At 33.6% G+C, this 21,482-nt stretch overlaps 1 protein-coding gene across 1 annotated transcript in view; it reads left to right on the top strand.

The window, feature by feature from the left end:
- NDFIP2 (Nedd4 family interacting protein 2) overlaps window positions 1-21,251 on the top strand; it is a gene marked incomplete at its 5' end in the record, with an annotated part of 88,531 nt that extends 67,280 nt beyond the window's left edge. The window contains 4 exons of the mRNA XM_037799916.1: window positions 10,815-10,939; window positions 15,391-15,457; window positions 18,181-18,286; window positions 19,744-21,251. Of these exons, the coding sequence (XP_037655844.1) occupies window positions 10,815-10,939; window positions 15,391-15,457; window positions 18,181-18,284 (296 nt within the window). The remainder of the gene's footprint in view (window positions 1-10,814; window positions 10,940-15,390; window positions 15,458-18,180; window positions 18,287-19,743) is intronic.
- Between the last annotated feature and the right edge of the window lie 231 nt (window positions 21,252-21,482).

Below are 21,482 nucleotides of genomic sequence, written 5' to 3'. Positions count from 1 at the left end.
TAACAAGAATATTTCAATCAAGACCTTTTTTACATTTAATTCTTACCTTTTCAGATCTCATCTTTTATATTTCAATCTCTTTTCACATCTAACCCTAAAAACAAGTTTATGCCTAAACTTGGCAAGATAATTAAATGTTCTTTTTCCGAAAATATAACGGAAGAAATCCTAAGTATGCCGATACTACTTTTGCTTCTCTTAATTAATCCCTTAAACTGTCACCACAGAATACCTCATAAATGCCTAACCTGCCTATCTCTGATCTTACTTCTAAGAAATTTTCTAAGAGAATGGAATAGAAGCCAATGATTTATTAGCTAAAAATTAGAAATAAGATTTGATTCCTTGGATAACTGACAGTTTGTGGAAATGACCTTGAACTAGTGCTTTGAAATCTTATGGGTTCTATTTTAGAAGCCTTTTCTCCCAACGTGTTTAGCCTTCTCTACCAGGCGTACATCTTCATATTAGCATGCTATGGTAGTAGTTAATGGCCTGCTTTATTCCCATTTTAAACGTGAAGGAAACAAAATTAGACATTGTTATTTGTACAGAATTAAAAAGAAACAGAAGAGTTGAAATCGGAATTCTAAATTCCAGTGTGTGCTGCTTTATTTGCAAATGTATGTAATCTTTCCTTAATTTGGAAGAATTTAATTGATATTTTGAAAGGTGATTTTCTGTATCCCTCATTCATTCTTTGTTTATTAATTGAAATTCTTCTGGAAAGAATTGTTGCTTCTCATTTATTTATTCAGTTATTTATATCGATGTGGACTGCTCTGAATTATTTTTTGAGTTATAGTCCAACACTGTCCTTAATCAGTTTATTGCTAGAATTGCTCCACCTTTGACTATTGAGAGCTCTTGCTTGTACTTTCTATATGCCTCTCCATTTTTTACATTTTTTTTTCCTTTTTTCTCCAGTACTTTCTTAACTTTCTTGCACCACAGGGTGCTCCAGCTCATATTATGTTTTCCCTGCTGTGGTTCTGGAGTCATCCAGTTCTCTGAGGATCTCTTGTCCTTTTACTGGAGAACAGTATTTAGAAATGAAGATCTGGGGAATAGGAGTGTGTTTGTTTCTACTGGAGAATCACTGGTCTAGACCTGCTCTGTGGATAGAGCCTCAGATATATGTGTGCATACCAACATAAACAAACATACACACATACAAATTTTAAAACATGGGTCTTTACTGATATCTTTGACTCCATTTCAGCAGCAGTAGGGTTCATTCTGGCCTCCTCAGTTTCTCTGTTTTAAATTTCTTCCTCTGAAAGAGAGAAACTTTCTTCTTATTTTCTACAATACATTTACTTACTTGTTTAACCCTTTTGTACAAATAAAATAATATCAGAATTCCTAACCCATATCCCTGTGAGAAACAAATTTGCTAATTAGAGTACAGTGTTTGTATGCATTTCTTTTTGTCTCTAGCCTTACAGTATCCAGTCAAAACAGTTTTCCAAAGTTACTCAGGTCAGCTTCTTTCATCCCCATCCCCTTCTATATGGTTATGTAATTCATATATAATACATTTTGATTCATTTGCCACAATCCACACTCCATATTCCTTACATCCTTGTTGATTTTTTTAGATGCAATTTTATTGAGATATACTCACACACCATATAATGCATCCAAAGTATACAATCAGTGGCTCACCATTTCATCATATAGTTGTGCATTCATTCCCATAATCAATTTTAGAACATTTTCATTACTCCAAAATAAAGAAAAAAAAATAAAAAAGAATACCCAAAACATCCCATACCATTTAAGCTCCCCATTATATATTTATATATGTACTTTGTCTTTATTTTATTACTCATCTGCCCTTACACAGGGTAAAGGGAGTGTCAGACACAGATTTTCACTGTCAAACGGTCACACGATAAAAGCTATATAGATATAGTTACACAATCATTATCAAGAATCAAGTCTGCTGGATTACTTCTCAACAGATTCAGTTATTTCCTTCTAGCTATTCTAATACACTAGAAATTAAAAAGGAATTCTGTATAATGCATAATAATAACCCACAGAATGATGTCTCAACTCAATTTGAAATCTCTTAGCCACCGAAACCTTATTTTGTTTTGTTTCTTTTCCTGCCTTTGGGTCAAGAAAGCATTCTCAATCCCACAGTGCCACGGCCAGGCTTATCCCTGGGGGTCGTGTCCCATGTAGGGGGGAGGGTAGTGAGTTTATTTGCAGAGTTGGCTGAGAGAGGCCTCACCTGAGCACCTTGTTGATATTTTTTTAAAAATTTAGAAACAGCAAAATTTACTTTTCACAGTGTACAGTTGTATGGGTTTTTATAGACAGCACCTTCCTTCATCACCATTCCCTGACAACAGTTGATCTGCTTGCTCCCTGTAGTTTTCCCTTTCCCAAGTATCATTAAAAAAGAATCTTTCAATATATAGCCTTTTGGGTCTTTACTTTTTTCGCTTAACAAAATGCATTTCAGATTCAGCCATATTATTATGTGAATGAATCCTTTGCTCCTTTTTATTGCTGAGTAGTATTCCATTGTATGGATTTACCACATTTACTCGTTGAAGAACATCTGGATTGTTTCCAATTTTTAATGATTATAAATAAAGCTAAACATTCACATTCAGGCTTTTGCATGGGCATACATTTTCGAAACCAGTTGGCTAAATACCTAGGGACATGATTGCTGGATCCTAAGGCAAAATTGTGTCTAGGTGTGAAAGAAACTGCCAAATTGTCTTCCAAAGTGAAGGTACCATTTTGCATTCTCACCAGCAGTGAATGAGAGTTCCTGTTGCTCCACATCCTTGACAGTATTTTGGATTGCCAGTTTCTAAAAACATTTTATTACCTTTTAAAAGGTGTGTGGTGGTATCTCATTTGGTGTTTCCCTAATAATTAATGAGTATCTTTATTCAGTACGTTCTTTTGAGCACCTGCAGATACAAGTCATAAAAGTTATAGTTCTTAAAAGGGTTGTTTGGGCACCACACATATTGAAAAATGTGTAATACATTGGTGACTTTTTCTGTCCATGTAAAGCTGTGATGTTTTTATGTAGCTATTAGATGGAGTTACGTATTGTGAATGGATCCAGAAAAGAGCATCTAAGAATTATAATTTTACCTTAAGGATTCATATTTGTGAAGTAATGTATTTTTAAAAAAAGTTTTTCTTTTGAAATTACTTCAAAATTATATGAAGTTGCAAAAATAATACATAGAACCCCAAAACACACCCCTACTAGATACCCAGATTTACCAACTTTTAGCATTTTGCCATGTTTGTTATGTTACTCTGTTTTGTAAGCATTCGAGAGTAGGTTGTATACATCATTCTACTGTAACACTTAAACTTTGATGTACATTTCCTAAGAACAAAGGCACTAACTTGGTTGTGTAACCACCCTAAATACCACTGTCAGGTTCAAGAAATTTAACATTGATATAAAGCATACAGTCCATATTCCAGTTTTTTAGTTGTCCCAATAATGTCCTTTTGGACGGTTTCTCCTCCATTATTAGTTCTGGTCCAGGATTATGTATTGCATTTAATTGTCATTTTCTCTTCAGTTTCTCTGTTTCTCTTTCTTTTAAATTGTGGTAACATACACACAACATAAAATGTCCCATGTCAGCCATTCCCATGCATGCGATTCAGAGGCATTAATCACATTCACAGTGTCATGCTAAAGTTATCACCATGCATCACCAAAACTTCCCATCACCCTGAACGGAAACCCGGCAGGCGTTATGCATTAAGTCCCTTCCCCTGGTAACCTGTAATCTACTATCTCTCCCTCTATGAATTTGCATATTCTAGTTACTTCAAGTAATTGGAATTAAATAATATCTGTTCTTTTGTGTCTGACTTATTTCATTCAACATGAAGTCTTCATCATTCATCCAATATTGTAGCATATTTCAGAACCTCATTCTTTTTTACAGCTAAAATAATATTCCAATTTGTGTGTGTGTGTGTGTGTGTGTGCGTGTGCATGTGTGTGTGTACACACATTTTATTTATCCATTCATCTGTTGATGGAAACCTTGGTTGCTTCCATCTTTTGGCTATTGTGAATAATGCTGCTATGAACATTGGGGTATATACCTAGAAGTGGGGTTGCTGGGTCATATGGTAGTTATATGTTTAACTTTTTGAGGACCCATTAAACTGTTTTCCATAATAGCTGCACCATTTTACGTTCCATTTAACAATGTATGAGGATTCCTATTTTTCTACATACTGGTCAGCCTTTATTATTTTCCATTTTTAAATATAATAACCATTCTGTGGGTATGAGGTGGTATCTCATTGTGGTTTTGATTTGTATTTCCCTAATGAAATGATGCTGAATATCTATTCTTGTAATTATGGGCCATTTGTCTATCTTTTTAAAGGTAAATTTTATTGAAATTGTTGTATAGGGAATTTGTGATATATTGGAAGTGTCTTAAAATTATTAGAAAGGAACATTTTAAATGTTTCAGGTCTTTCTTAATGGATAATAATTTAGAACAAAGGGAATTGCCTGAGTGTGAGGCAAATTTACATTTATGCAGGTCAGAATTAAGGATAGTAAAATGAGATTATTTTTTGGGAACGTATTTTCTTTGAAACCTCATGCATTTATTTGTAATAAGTATTTTTCCATGACCATAGAAAATTAGTAAATACTTAAATGTTAATCTGTGTTATATGTGTATTCATTCATTTACAATTTTCATTTGTTTCATTTCAGTCGTTATCAAAATATTTTAAAATTTTAAACTTTTTAAACTTTTTCATTTGGAATAACTCCAAACTTATAGAAAAGTTGCAAAAATGGTATAGAGAATTCCCACGTACCCTTCATCTAGCTTTCCTAAGTATTGACATTTTATGTAACTCAGTCCAATCAAAATGAGGAAATTAAAATTAATGAAATAGCGTTAGCCAGTGTACAGACTTGATTCGAATTTTGCCGATTGTGTCCTACTGATGTCCCTGTTCTGGTCCAGGATTCAATCCAGGATCACACATTATATTTAGTTGCCTTAGTCCATGTTGATCTGAAACTGTTTCTTAGTTTTTGTTTTTCAGGACTTTATTCTCTTGAAGAGTACCAGCCAGTTGTTTTGAAGAAAGTCCCTCAGTTTGGGTTTGTCTGGTGGTTCCTCATGATTGGATTCAGATTACGCTTTTTTTTTGTTGTTGTTGTTAAGAATACCATAGAATTGATATTGTACCACCCCCTAGCCCCACCCTCACTCACTGTATTCCTGTCAGGCAGGAATCAGTGATCTAGATGTGTCCTATTACTGGTGGTGTTAAACAAGTTATGGGTTGTCCTGTCTGCTAGCTTTCTTTACTCCAAAGTTACTGTTTTTCCCTTTGTAATTAACACTTATTTTGTGTCTATTGAAAATTTAAGAAGAGAGCCTTACTATTTGTGTGGCTTAAATGTAGTGTACAGTATTGTCTTCTGGGTTATCTTGCTGTTCTAGTTTGCTAATGCTGCCGGAATGCAAAACATCAGAGATGGATTGGCTTTTATAAAAGGGGGTTTATTTGGTTACACAATTACAGTCTTAAGGCCATGAAGTGTCCAAGGTAATACATCGACAGTCGGGTACCTTTGCTGGAGGATGGCCAATGGTGTCCGGAAAACCTCTGTTAGCTGGGAAGGCACGTGGCTGGCATCTGCTCCAAAGTTCTGGTTTCATAATGGCTTTCTCTCAGGATGTTCCTCTCTAGGCTGCAGTTCCTCAAAAATGTCACTCGTAGTTGCGTTTGGGATATTTGTCCTCTCTCAGCTTCTCCGGAGCAAGAGTCTGCTTTCAATGGCTGTCTTCAAACTGTCTCTCATCTGCAGCTCCTATGCTTTCTTCAAAGTGTCTCTCTTGGCTGTAGCAGTGTGCTCCTTCTGTCTGATCTTATATAGTGCTCCAGTAACTTAATTCAGACCCACCCTGAATGGGCGGGCCAACACCTCCATGGAAATTATCAAATCAGAGTCATCACCCACAGTTGGGTGGGCCGCATTTCATGGAAACACTCAAAGAATTACAATCTAATTTACACTGATAGGTCTGCCCACACAAGATTACATCAAAGATAATGGCATTTGGGGGACATAATACATTCAAACTGGCACACTTACTAACCTCTTTGGATAGGTGGGTGGTATATATAGTAAAAAGATCACTAGATATATAGGAGAAAATATTTGGATGCTCCAGTCCTTGCTATACCACTTACTTGCCTTGTGACTTTATGTGACTCTGTGACTTGACTGCTCTAAGTATCTCCAGAATGCCTCCGTTTATCCTTCTGTAAAGTAGATTTAATTCTGACCTTGCCTATTGTGCCAGTTTGTATGGATTATGCTTTCCCAGAAAAAGCCATATTCTTTAATGCAATCTTGTGGGGGCAGATTCATTAATCTTTTTGATTAGGGTTTGACCTCTTGATTGAATGTTTCTTTGGAGATTTGACCCCACCTATTCAGTGTAGGTCCTGATTAGTTTACTGAAGTCATGTAAGAGCCCGCAGACAAAAGCTCAGTCCTGCAGCTGAGAGAGACATTTTGGAGATGGTCATTGAAAGTAGACTTTTGCTAGCCCACAGTTTGCCTGGGTAAAACTAAGAGAACACCCCCAGATAATTAGAGAGTAACATCCTGGGAGAAAGCCATTTCGAAAGCAGAACCTTGGAGCAGACACCAGCCATGTGCTGTCCCAGCTGACAGAGGGTTTCTGGACTCCATTGGCTATTCTTCAGTGAGAGTACCCTATTGTTGATGCCTTAATTTGGATACTTTTATGGCCTTAGGACTTTAACTTTGTAACCAAATAAATCCCCTTTATAAAAGCCAGTCGATTTCTGGTATTTTGCGTAATGGCAGCATTAGCAAACCACAACACCCATCTTAAAAGGTTAATGTAAAGATCAAATGAGTTAAACTATATGAAAGTGTATAGTAAATTACAGAGTGCTATGAAGTGACAGTGGTGCTAATATTCCTGCCCTTTTATTTATAATAAAGTAATATGATATAAGGTGATCAGCAGCCTTCTTTCAAATGTTGTTACTTGTTGAACCTGCTTGGTTTGCTTTGTTGGCAAAGAAGAGCACTGTGAAGGCAAGCATGGAGAAATAATGGGAGCTCCACTAAACATTTTTTACCTACTTTTCTGAGTTAATTGCCCCACTTCCCTGCTGCTTGCTCTCCCTGAATCTTGTTTTTCTGAAGGAATATAGGTTATATAAGCCTCTTATTTCCTTTGGTTCTATCTTGGTCCTCACAGTGTGAGAAACAGGTACTCTACACCTTTTAAGCTTCCTTATATCACCCTCGGTTTCCAGGGGAACATGTCATGAATGAAGTTAAGACTGAAAGAAAGGTGTTTTTGTTTTCTTTGTTAGGCATGCATATGTTTGCTTGCCTCTATGACATATTTCTTTTATGGAGTTTTACATGCTTATCATTTGGTATATATTTATTAAATTCTCTTCACTTGCCGACTCTGACTTGTCTTAGAGGATTGCAAACTGATTGCCCCTGCCCTTCCTGTACCTTAAAAACCTATTCAGCTTCACTTTCTGTTTAAGGCAGAGGGGCTCAAGTGGTCTCCAACTTTGTTTTCCTAGGTCTCAAGCCAATTAAAGATGGTTAAATTATATCACATGAGCACAGCTTATAGGATTCCATACACTTGGCAGAGAGCAAAAAGAAAACGTGATGGCTCAGTAAATACTTTTTATTCTGTCAGATCTTGTTCCTGGCATGGGTGCAATGATATATATATATAAGATATATTAGTAAGTCTGTATTTTAGTTTTCTAGGCTGCTTAAAGCAAATACCATGAAATGGTTTGGCTCGAACAAATGGGAATTTATTAGCTTACAGTTTGGGGCTGAGAAAACGTCCAAATCAAGGTGTCACCAAGGCGATGCTTTCTTCTTCAAGACTGGCTGCTGGCTATCCTTGACTCCTCTGCCACATGGCAAGGCCTGTGGCAGCGTCTACTGGTCTCTCCCTTCTCTTCTGCATTTTATTGTCTTCAGCTTCTTGCTTCTGTGACTTTTTCTCTGTATTCATTCCATTAATAAAGGACTCCAGTAATAGATTAGGACCCTCCTGAATGAGGTAGGTCACACCTAAACTGAAGTTGCCTCAGTAAAAGGTCCTACTTAAAATAGGTTTATACCCACAGGAATGATTAGATTTAAGAACATGTTTTTAGGGGGGGAACATACGGCTTCAAACCACCACAGTCTGATTTGGAAGAAATTGGACAGTTTGCATTGTTCTCCCCCCCCCCCCCCAGCTAAATGCACATATACTCAAAGATAAAAATACACTTTTGGAATATTTTGCTCTTTCGGATTCTTTCCATCAGTGCTTCTTAATGTTTTACAACATGACATGCTTAGAAAATGATAAAATGTTTATAGCACACTGTTGTAAAGGAAGAAGGTGCTCAGGGCTGGTGGTTGTCTGCCCTCTGTCCCAGACCCCACCCTCCCTCCCTCAGAAGTCTGAGGAAAGAAATATCTCAGCAGTTTGCTATGGTGTTATGTGGTGTACCAGTTTAGAATCTACCACTACATATGTAAATCCTTTTTTTAAATGGGTATAAAATTATTTTTGGTTATCTAAATGTTGTGTGTTTTCTCCCCACAGCTAACACAGATATTAGCCAATTAGGTGTAGAATAACAATGTCTAATAGAATTTTCTATGATGATGGGAATGTTCTGTATCTCCACTGTCAGTATGGTAACTCTAAGTCTGGTATGATTGTTGAACACTTGAAATGTGGCTAGAGCAATGGAAGAATTGAATTTTCAATTTTATTTAATCGTGATTAATTTAAATTTAAATAGTCTCTTCTGTAGAGGAGGGTGGGTTCCTGTGGCCGGAGGAAGAAGCAATGTGGCTAGTAGCATTGGACAGCACAGATATAGAGAATAGCACAATACTAATCAGTGTCTAGGCTTAGAAAGAAAAAGTGGCAAGTAAATAATAAGTTTAATTTGTAGTAGTCTTTCCTGAAATGTTTTTTGCAGAAAAGATAGAACCTAGAATGTAAAGGGAAGAGATCATTTTGTATGGTAGTGAGGATAGCTGATATTTCTATAGCACTTACCATATGCCAGATTCTGTGTATCATGCTAAACTCTTTGCATTTATTATCTCACTTAATCAGCTTAGCAGCTTTGTTAAGTAAGTATTTACAGATGAGAGAACTGTGGCTCATAGAAGTGAGGGGTGAGTCTAAGTAAGGTCACATATCTAGTGAATGAAAAAGCTATGACTCAAACTCAGGTCTCTCATTTCAAAAATCATTCTTCTATTACACTAAATAATAACAGCTTCCTGTAAGTGAACAAGCAAGCTGGGACAAAGAAGCATTTAAGTGATGGAAGAAATTACTGGAGTAGGGGAATTGCTTCAAAAAAATCAACTGTTTTGTGTTAACTTATCCTACATGTTTCCTCTTTGTCTTCCAAAATATGAAACATCAAAATTCTCTAGGTAATTTTCTTTTTCTTCCTGAAAGGCGTTAGAAGATACTTATGGCAAGAAGATGGGCACTAAACCAGGATCAAACCTAGGCTCAAATTGATTTTGAGAGGTTATTATTTTGATCTTGTTGGTATCTTAGTCACAAATATGTCACTATGATTATGTCATATTTATTTAAAAAAAAAAATAACTGGCAGGGAGTTTAGGCCCACAGTGATCTTAAGGACCTGTGTCAGAATGCTTTTGGCTACAAGTAATAGGAAAGCCTCTATTCAACTGCTTTGAACAGTTAGGAGATTATTCCACAAAACAAGAAGTCCATGGAAGTGCAGGCTTGAGGCATAGAGAGAATAACTGCTCTGGCTCTGCTTTTCTTTGCTTTTCTTTACCCTCCCCCACCATGATGGTTTACCCCTCTGGCTAGTAGCAAGAAGCCTGCAGCAGTTCTGGGTATTATATGCAAATACGATGACATCCAGTGGAAGAGAAAGGACCATTTTTCCCTTGCCTTTTTTTTTTTAAACTTTTATCATAGAAATATTCAAACAGAGTAGACAATAGTATTATAAGCCTCCATGTGTCCATCACCCATGTGATCAATTAAGAGCCACTCTTACTTCATCTATGTACCAACCTCCCTCTCCTTGTTGTGTTTTTAAGAACCAAGGAATGTTTTTGAGAAGTCCTATTAAAGAAAAAAATCACTGGCAGGGAGTTTAGGCCCACTGTGATTACTTAGGACCTACCCTTCTGAGACTAAGTAAGAGGTTTGGCCTTCCCTGAAATAAATGACTGTAGAGGGAGGTAGGTTCCTAGGGAGGGGGAAGAACATGGGTTTTTGTTAGGTGGGAGGAAGAAGCAATGAACAGTGTCTGCTCTGGGAACGGTAGTTTATTTTATATTTTGTTTGGCTCATTGCTAATACTGCTTTTAAAAAAAGGCAATTTGGTTGATTGCTGAGGCTGGATTTCTTGGGTAGGATCACATAGGAGTTACATTTTAATCTGGTTTTTAGCTGGTTTAAAATGCAATATCACCTATTGGTGATATGCTTTAAGGAATTTATTCATGTTAACCGAACTGAGATGAAAGCCAATTGTACTCATTTGTTGTTTTCTAGTAAATAACTGATACATTTGCAAACGGTAAGTTACAGTCTGCACAGAAGGCTTCATTGGTTATAGAATTGTAAGGGAACTGCTGTTTTCATTAAGCAATTAAGTATTGCTAATATTATGTCTATGTTAATTTGTTTCCAAAGTGTGGTCTTTAAAAGAACTGTTTCCATTGCTTTTAGTGGCATTTATTTTCAACTGGCTTGGATTTTGTTTATCCTTCTGTATAACCAATACCATAGCTGGAAGGTATGGTGCTATCTGTGGATTTGGCCTTTCATTGATCAAATGGATCCTTATTGTCAGGGTAAGTGTTCTTGATAGCCTATATCACATTTTATTTTTAACACTAAAATGTAGAAATTTTTCTGGTTCATAAATGTTTATTTTATGCATATGAATTCAGTTATTTGAGGGCTTATTCTTAACTTCCATGCCTAATTATTGTAGTGATCTTTTTGGTGTGAACATTCTATAACTTTATTATCTGAGAGGTTGAGTAGTACAGTGGGAAGAAGTTTTAATTTCATCTCTTTTTTTTTTTATCTGTGCTCTGCTTTTAAGTTAATTGTTCTGAGAATTATTTTCTTCATAGGATAATGATGTGCTAATAATGCTATCTTTCAGGATTTTTCTGATGTATGGAAATCATATAATTAAAATGCCTTACCCTGTAGCTAGCTGTACAAATATATGAGCTCAGTAAATCATGGCTACTCCTGTTATGATGTAGTACAGGCATCCATAAAATCAGTTAAAACAGAAAAATTTGTATTGCTTAGTAAAATTATCATGAAGTTAAAAATCTTATCACTTGTTTTTCCCTTAACATTGAGAACTCAAAAGTAAAGCATAGGCAAATCTGAATTTGCACACATTTTACCATGAAGTGGCTATCACAACTTATCTTTTCTCCTTTATGTTTCTTTTAGGGTTTTCTTCTCATTTTCCTATTGGTCCTTGAAATCCTATTTCTTTTCATGTACAAGATGTAAAGGGAGACAGCAACAAATCCTTTTCTTTTCTCCATATTGAAACTTTTCTTGTCCCCAGTAGTTTTCTGTAAAAGTTGCATTGGCAGTAGTATCATTAGCATACTCTTTCCCCAGCTCTTTACTTTTGTCTCTTGAAGGTACTCTTGGCTCCTTTGTACAAAGCTTTGTTTCTGTAGCATCAGATATAGGCAATTGATCAAGTTTTATTTATTGTTTTAATAAACCTCCTTAAAAGTTATCCTTACATTTAAATATTATTATGCAATTAATAAATTAAAATGCATAAGTTCTACAAATTGTATTTTCTTAAAAAGTTGATTTTTAATTTAATGAGTTAAATCTTCCTAAAATTTATACTAGAATCGCAAGTCTAATGTCAGCTTCTCTTAAATGATTCCGACACTTTGATAATGCACTTACCTTTTTAAATTGATTTGAAATTACCCACTACAAAAATGTTAATACTATTGATGCAATTCATTTCTTCATTATATTTAAACTTATTTTATAGCCTCCCAGAGTTTCAGTAATATCAGACCCTGTCTCAGTCCAGACCAGATTATAGGTTTTGTTATTAATTGGTTGGTTCCTGGTTGGGACTTAACAGACTGGTTTCTTCTAAGATGTTTAAAACCTGAGCCTTTGTAAGAACTCTCCCCTGTCAGTTTTTTGTTTAATTTTACTTCAACAGGTGCATAGTGAGTTCCCACCATGAGCATAATTCTGTTAAGTGTTATGGAGCATACAAAGAACATACACAGTCTCTGCCCTTGCAGAAGTTATTGCTAGAAAAATCTCAAATTAGTTGGAGTTACATATGTCCATCCTTGGTTGTGTTGGTAATAGAATGAATTACTATTCAAATTGGATTCCTATCTAAATCACAGAACACAGAAAATGATTTGAGGACTATTTTCTTAATTCTCCCCAAATTAGTAAATAATATTCTAGATGCATAGGAAAGAAGTTAATCCATTATATATACCCTATGCCTTTAGGGTATTTGGGTCTGATTCTCTTGTAGAACCTAGGATTGAGATGGGGTTATATTATCTAGTTATTAATTCTAGTCATGTGATAAGACAAGGTACTTAAGTGCAAAACTGGAATTTCTCAAAGTTTTGTAAAGTATATACCGGCATCAAGTTTGCTTACCAGGACTTTTTAGTTTCCCTTTAAAATACCTTTACTGAGTTAGGTTAATATTATACCTTTAAGTGAGGGTTGATACAAGAAAAGGATTTAAAAAAAATCTCCTGCCTTTCATAACAACTGCAATTCCTTGAGCACTTACTATGTTCCAGGCATAGTTTATTACAAACACTAAATTCTTTAATCCTTAATATTTATATTCATGATGTTGGTGATAATCCAACTATTTTATTGATGATAAGAATAAAAAGGGTCTAATAACTTGCTCAAAGTCTCTTTACCACCACCCCCCCAGCCACCCCCGCCTTCCCCAGTATGTATGTGGACTAGAATCAAGTTTGGTCTCAATTCAATGCCTGTTCTCCTAATTCATACTCTCCTTTACCGTGCTCTGCCTTTTATTATAATGCTTCAGGCAACAAATTCTAACTGGGGTTTAGTGCTGAGAGACCAGTGCTTTAAACCTGGCATTTCTTTTCATTAGACAACAAGTAATTCATAAATCATGCTGCAGCTTTGCTTTTTGTTTCTGAGCTGCAGTGAACCACAGATTTAGTGTTAATATCTTTACCCATATTTCTCTTCTAAGACTTTTAATATGTTTATTATTTTTTAAATGCATGTGTTTTATTAAAAGCAAGGTCTTTTCGAAAGTTGACAGGATATAAATAATAAAATAGTTTTTAGATAAGAAAATATAAAATAATAAATTTATATATTAATTATAATATAACTCATAAAATAAAATGAAATCATGTTAATTTATTTTCCTTGGTTTGCTTTCTGCAGTCTGTGATTGGGCCAGTCAATATGATTGGTTTACTAATTAAAAAAACAAAGCAAAACAACTTGGGTCAGCCCTATGATTTAGTTTTTAAAAACATTTTGATAACTCAGTAATGAGCCCCAAAGCTTATTTCTTTATCCTTTTTTACATAGTGAGTCTTTCTGTGTGACCTCAAGGTGAAGGTATTTATATTCTTCACTTGGGAGGAAATAAGGGATAGCTTTATAGCAAATATTTTCGATGAAGAATGCCTGTTCTTGATCTTATGGTTGCCTCTCATTGGTTAAGATGCACAGAAACTTAAAAATTTGTTGCTTTGGTTCTTCTTTATTCGTTTTTGTTCTTGTAGCCTCTAATACTTCTACAGTGATTTGACCTATATGAAACCTTTTATTTCTAGTTGTTAATCACTTGACTAAAAAGTAGGTAAGTCCTATTTTATAAGCTGTATTTTTCCAGTTTTCAAATTCTCACTTCATTGTACATATTTTAAATATGTAGGGGTATGTGGAATTTGTGTCTTCAGTTATACTTTGAAATTTTAAATCTTTGAAAGCTGAGAATTTATAGACTGTGGTTCATATACTAATTGAAACTGCTTCCTGGAAAAATACTTTGAAAAAGTGATCTAGATAATCTTTAGTAGATATGCTGCCTACATGGTGACATTATTTACAATTTATAATCATTTCTATTATTTCCAGAGCAATACAATGTGTAAGCCTTTATGGAAATTAGCAACAAATGAATTTATGGAAGTTTTTAAACTTCAAGTTTGAGAACAAAGCTTAATAGTGTGTTTAACAAGGTCATTTTTTAGTTAAATCAGATTCAGTTTGGAGCCCCATTGGAAATGTGGTTGATAAAACAAGCTAATTTTTAGTATTTTTCAGAGTAGGCTATATTAGCACTTTTAAAAACTAACACCAAGTGAAACTCAAATATTTTTAAAAAGAATTGTTTGGGAACACTGTTTAAGTGCTAAAAGGAAGAATTATCTGAAGTAAAATGAAAAAAAAATTGATTTTTTTAAAAAAACCTTTTCAGTCAGTGAAGCATGATGTCTAGAGTCTAGTCAAGGAAAAGATACCTGCATCCAGTGATACCAACCACTGTCTTCCAGCTGCCTGTTCATATTCCCACATAACAGAGAATATTAAACTGTCTACTATGCCACTAACAGGAGCTGTTGAAACGCCACTTCAAGGTTCATTTAGCTGTTCTCAGCTCACTGTTGGGAACTGAATGCTGGAACATCTAGTTTGAAAATAAAACAGGCACTAATGAGTTGGGGGTCTTTATGTGCCTGGTATTCTTGGTAGCGATTAGCAGTAGGGGATGTGCAGAAGGTCAAAAGCTCTTCTTTTTCATAGGTCAGCGGAACATCCCCATCTGATAAGATTAAACTAATGTGGCTTGTGGTGTTAATATCTAAAACAGCAGGTTGCTGTAGTATGTGTGGGATGGTAGTTGTGACTTTGAGAGATTTATGGAAAAAAAAAAAAGAAAACTGACATCTGAACTCTTTAATTGGAAAATGTTTGATTCAGATATATAGTATTTACCTTTCTTTCTTGCAAGCAGTTTGAAACTATTCTTTGTTTCTAAAATATTTTGCGTAAGTTTGTTTGCTGTTGCATACAAGATTTTTTTTCTCAAATATATATATGTGTGTCATTAATTATTTTTTTTCCTCTCTTTTTTCCTTTTGTATTATTTTTAAGTGTTAAAAGTTATTTGGGGCAAGCCATTCTCAAACTGGGTCTAGTCTTAATTTTTAAATTAGGTACACATGAGATTAATATATTTGTATTCATTCCATAGTTTTCTGATTACTTTACTGGATATTTCAATGGACAGTATTGGCTTTGGTGGATATTTCTTGTACTTGGTAAGTTTGTTTAGTTTGCATTTAGGTTGTTGAACTTTGATATTTTCTGAAATTGTAATATATAAATAATACTGCAACTTCAGTGGAAATCATTTTTCTACCATAAAATTGTCATATTCGAATGCCTGTGTCGTCTCAGCTTTTCAAATAATTCTGCATAGCACTCCCGATTTCTTGGATTTAACATCCAGAGGCTGTCAATTTAAAGAATCAGTGATTGAATGATAATTTAATACAACAAAATCTGAAAATTTTAACAAGATTAAAAAAAAATTGCCTTCAGCATTTACCTTGGTAACTGTATATGCATAATTTCTTTTAATGATCTTAGGAAATGTTGAAAATAGGACAGTTTGGGTGAACTATCCATTTTCTTATTTTTGGATCATGGAAACATTCTTTATGCCTTTGAAATGTGCCCTTCCTTAATCATTACTCAGCCAGGCATAAGGAAAGGCTTCATGCTTAATGATCACAGTACTTACGTTGTGTTGTCGTCTTTCTCAGAAGGTTTATCTTTTCATTCATGTTGATGAATTTTATGATTTCTAATTTTGGTCCCTTTTGTTTTCACACTAGGGGCTTGATAATTAATCTTAAAATCACATTATACTTTTAATCTACATTTGAAATATATTTACTGACCTGAAGGATACATTTTGTCTCTACTTAGGTTTAAAAGCCATGTTTCCCCAGTGAAATAATTGCACTAGGAAATAATAGCATTTCAGTAGGGGGCACTCTTCTCTTTGAGGTTTTATTCGCCATGCTTCTGGATCTTTAGGCTCTTTAGGGAGACAAATTCTTTGTCGTCAGCCAAGGTCCTGAATTCTTTCTGTAATAATTATAGTGGTATTATTCTAGTATTGTGACTTTGTTGGAGAATCAGCAAAGGGGTTTAGCTGGTTTTGTATATTTAATTATGTTCTGACTCTTGAATTCTGTGTTCTTTAATGAGTTTCCCACCTAAAAGTGAGAAAATTTATAAACTCTTTTATATATTTAAGCATATTAAATGAGTATATTTTCTTATATAGATTATTAAGGGATTGGAGCAATCTTAGGAAGAAAACTAGACGGTAGAATGGAATGCAGACAACAACCACATAACCATAATCTAGGTTATTTATATAGGGGATATAAAATGTGAAAATTTAATCTGTGATAAAAATATTGCCCTCATCATATACTCAAGATGCTGACAAACAATAGCTGCTGAGTGATTGGTTTCTATATATGAATTAGCTTATTTTAGAAAATGCCTGAGCAGAACAAAATATGTCTTAGAAGCAACAGCTTCATAGATGAAAGGAGACAATAATTTTGGTTTACATTTTTCAGTATTACTTTTACATTTGGATTACAATAACATCTTTGAATTGCATCTGGAAGGGCATGAGGGTGGAATTCAGAGAGGGGGTCACAAATAGGGAAGGAGTTAGGATATATAGGAAGCATATGGGATCAGATGTAGCTGAAATTTATCCCACTTGTTTAAGTCATTATTTGTGTATCCTTCTGTTTTACCTCTCTGATTTATTCCAGCCATATTTCTTTTTTAAGGGCTTTGATTACTGTCTTGGAGATGGGGTACAAATTTAGTTTAAGATGCTGCATCTTAAATTGACAGACTGTATTTCTCCTGGTGAGGAAAGTTACACACACATTTATCTTCTGTTTCTGTTTTTTTCCCCCTACCCATTTTCTGGTTAAAATTTTACTGGAGTTAATAAATATTTTCCTTAGAACTGTATGTTTAAATATTTAAAAGGCTTAAGTCTAATAATGGTAATGTTTTTATACTTTTTTCTTCTGAAACTTTGAAGCATTTCACAGGCATGATCTTATTAATTATTAAAGAAACCTGTGATATAAATGGATTTATTTTAAAACATCATTTTACAGAAGAGAACACTGAGATAGATATAACTTATGTACCACAACTTACGTAAGAAATCACTAGGGTGCTGACTCTAAGGTCTTCTTTCTCACCCTCCACCATCTTCTCCTATGCTCTGTTTTTCTTAACTTTTACTTTTGAAATAATTTCAGATTTACAGGATAGCTGCAAAAATAATAACTCTTACAGAGATCCACCAATTTTAATATTTACCCCCTCTTAATTTTTTTATAAAGTCTTATTACTTGAAAATAAGAAAAAGTAATTTAAAATATTTACATAATTACATATTTTCCAATACAGATTTCACAGATGACAGGCACATGATATTACTAGGCAAGCTTTGTGGGTTGTATCCCACAATTATTAGCAGCTATAGATGTACAAAATTCTCTCTTGAATTCTTTATATAAGTGAATATACCCTCCTTTGCTCAGTACTTATACTAATTGCAAAGTTTAGTGTAAAATGGGATTTCTGTAAGTTGAATTAGTTTGAATGAATTACGTAACTTTGATATTTGTTTAAAGAAATCATTTAATGTGTATTTTTGTGTAATTCTGGATTTTCATATATGACTTGAGTTACTTTAATTTAGACATATTTAGACTTGAATAATTTTGGGGTGATGGTAAAATTTTTTTGTACGTTCTCATGATGGAGTTATACTTAAAAGCATGAAATATACATGGAGAAGAATGGAATCTTACAGATTAACTTCTTTAACCCAAGAAGATCTTGTTTATAATTGTCTATTTTCCATTTACCATGTTCTTTTTCTGCTGAAGTACATAATATATCCATATTATTTCAACCTTCTCAGGACTTCTCCTTTTCTTCAGAGGATTTGTTAATTATCTAAAAGTCAGAAATATGTCTGAAAGTATGGCAGCTGCCCATAGAACAAGATATTTCTTCTTATTATAGAGGTAAGAAACAATTAATATAGTAACTTTATTCTTTTTGTGTGTGCAAATTCAGTGGTTACATAATGAGTGTTTAATGTGTGCTCATCATGTATACTGTCAGCAGTCAGCTTATTGAAGTTTAATATGCTGTGGACCTTTTTTAGATAACTTAGATTTTTGAAGTGTTTCAGAAATTTTTAGTTTTTTTTTTTATATAACAGGTTCATATTCTCTAGAATGCATAGTTTCCAGTGAAAATTTAGCTAATTTAATAAATCAGAGTTTTAAAACTTCCTTTTTAAAATTAGCTACAGGATGTGTATGAAGTAATCATCAGCACAAAATTTGAGGGCTTGAAAAACAAAGTATGACAAAGTACTTGCACAGTAGGGATAGGCATTTTGCATAAAACAAATGTGAAATCCCCATAAACAGCTGGTGGGAAAAAAAACAAATTTGTGATTGAAAGCAATTTGCTATGCACTGATATTAACAGTCTTAATCTGAATCAAGGAATAAAAATGACTATAGGAACTCTGTTATTATTTTCCTTAGTATGTGTCAGTTTGCACTAACAATGAAAGCTCCAAGTTGAATAAAGGGCAATATAAAGAAATGAGCAGAGATTGTCTTAGTGGTTACCCATTGAGTTTTTGGAGGCTGTGTGTATAGAATAGCATTTATTTATTGTGCAGTCAGGAGTACCTTATATGGAGAGACTGCAAAATTTTTACAGCCTGTATACTTTTCTTTAAAAGTATACATGATTATACATGTAAATGATTATACATGTATAATCATTTATACATGTGAAGTATGTGTATAAATACTACACATGTATAAATGATTTACATTTTGAAAGTATTTGAATTGCGAAACTAAAATATCAGAACACTTCAGCATGTAGGAGTAAGTACAAAGTGTTTCAAGATAAATATAATTAAATACTCTTGTTACAATTAAATCACATGGTTTAGGATTTGGTTGCTAAAATTTTAGCTATAATTATGTGAGTTAACGTAAGTTACATAATTTACTTCTGCCGAAGAGCACAATTAATACCATTGTACTTCTGGATCATTTTAAAATGCTCAATTAAGTATTTTTTCCCCCTTAGAATATGCTGCTTTTTAAAAAAAACATTAAGAAGTTTGCAAGCAGTGGCATTAAAATTTGTCAGAATCAACTATAAAATGATAGGCAGTTTTGCTAACTTACATGTATTCTGTGAGTAGTCAGTGTGATTACCTTGTGTGTATTTCAGAGTCTAAAATATGTTACAAATATTTTCTAGGCTAAAGGTCTCTAGGAGCTTTAAACTTTAGAATATATTCGGATAAATACTACTTTATGTTATCTTTATCAAAAGAGCATATATATTTGAAGTAATACTGCTATAAAATGAGTTTCAAAATGTACTGTCTCTTAGATAAATGCCCCTTAATCCATTTTAAGTCTGATTGTTTCTTTGTCCCTAGACTGCAGCGACCAGACATTCCTTTCCTATACCAATGTGAAATTTCCAGATGATCTGTAAGCCTACAATAGGATAGAAGACTACTAACAATAGAAGACAAATTAGTGAAGAAAAGATACAGTTTCAAAATTGAATGCAGGATGGTTTATGCCTAAAAGCCATTTCTGTTCAGTCTCTTAAATATTTGTATTTCATTTGTTTTGCATATTTGCATATGTGCCCATTTAAAAGATTTGCGTATACTTGAAAGAAACCTTAAAGTTGGTTACAGTAATGTCCAGTCACATTTGGTTAATCAGTGTTTTATACAATTAAAGAATTTGAGTGATAACAGTCTTCCAGCATGTGAGTGCCACTGACTTTTGACCTGACGTTTAGTATAATGAAACTGAAATTATTACCATGTCAAATGCTTTAGTGTCTGGCTCTTGGATTCATCTAGTAACTGCACATAAAACATTCTTTGTTATATATAAAGTCTTTTGAAACCTGCAGTGCAGATTATTAGATAGGTTTTGTCACATTTTTGACCATGATATTTACATTATTCAGTAAAACTCTTTCTGTAAATAACCATGCATAAATTACTTTCTGCATTGTTTTCTTAGAAATTGTGTCTAGATATCTTTTCATTAATTTTAAATTAAATGAACTTAATATATATATAGAAAATTTGGATGTTAAAGATATAGATTGTTTCAGGACAAATTTTAAGAAAATGTGAGTGTACTAAATGTCATTTATAAAAAAAAAATCTTTTTTTTTTTTTAAGGGGTACACCAGTTTTAAGAATTCCCAAATGAGGAAATTGGTTTTTAGCAATGCCCATCTTATATAGATCCTTGTAGGAAGAGATTGTATTAGATATTATATTTATTTCATTTAAGTTTTGAAAATTGGTTTTCTGAATAAGTTATTCTCATTTGCATTTGTCTTTTAAAAAGCCAATAAAAGTATCTTTCAATGTCATTGTAATAATTTTTTCTTTAGGTGTTTAAGTTAAGCTTAGCAAATAAAAACTTGTGTTATTAAGAGCTTCTTGCTTTATGGTAGTATGAATAACTTGTAGAAATCATATCCTCAATTGAGAGATGGAAAATATCTGTTTTCAAACTATGGAAATGTGTGTGTTTGTAGATAATGTGGGTGGGATGTGTAAGTGTGTTGAGAGAAAGAGTGTGTGTAGGAGGAGAGATTAAAAATAGACCATAGTAACCATTATTACAACTGGAATCTGCTTTACATTCATCAGCTACTACATTTCACATCATGCAGATCATTTTGTATCTCACCTGTTTTTTCTTTTTAGTTATCTCTTTGCTTTTGAATGCCAACATAAAAAAAGATGGGAATTATATCTTTTAAACTTAAAAATCATTTAATACAACTATATAGAACATATAAAATTGGTTGCTTATTCATCATTAAATACTGACTACTAAAAGGTACATTCAACTATTCAGGGACATTTTTCCATTTTGAAAAAAATAAAATTTATTCTTTATAACATCTTTTGTATTTCTCTGTATTTTCTAATTTTTTCCATTGTCTTTGAGAAATAAAACGTGCAGTTTTGTTTTGCTAATTGAGCCTCCTATTTTTTGTTTTCCCTCATTCAGTTTACTCTCCTGCATAGAAATTTTATTGTTGATTAAAGTACCTGTGTTACACCCCTTGACAGAAAAAAGTAGTATAAGGTAAAGAAAGCAAAATATTTAATTTAGTTGCCTAATTTGGAAA

This window comes from Choloepus didactylus, chromosome 12 (assembly GCF_015220235.1).
Source record: "Choloepus didactylus isolate mChoDid1 chromosome 12, mChoDid1.pri, whole genome shotgun sequence".
Lineage (NCBI taxonomy): Eukaryota > Metazoa > Chordata > Mammalia > Pilosa > Megalonychidae > Choloepus > Choloepus didactylus.
The sequence above is the reverse complement of the archived record's forward strand: the minus strand, read 5'-3'. Positions and strand labels throughout refer to the sequence as shown.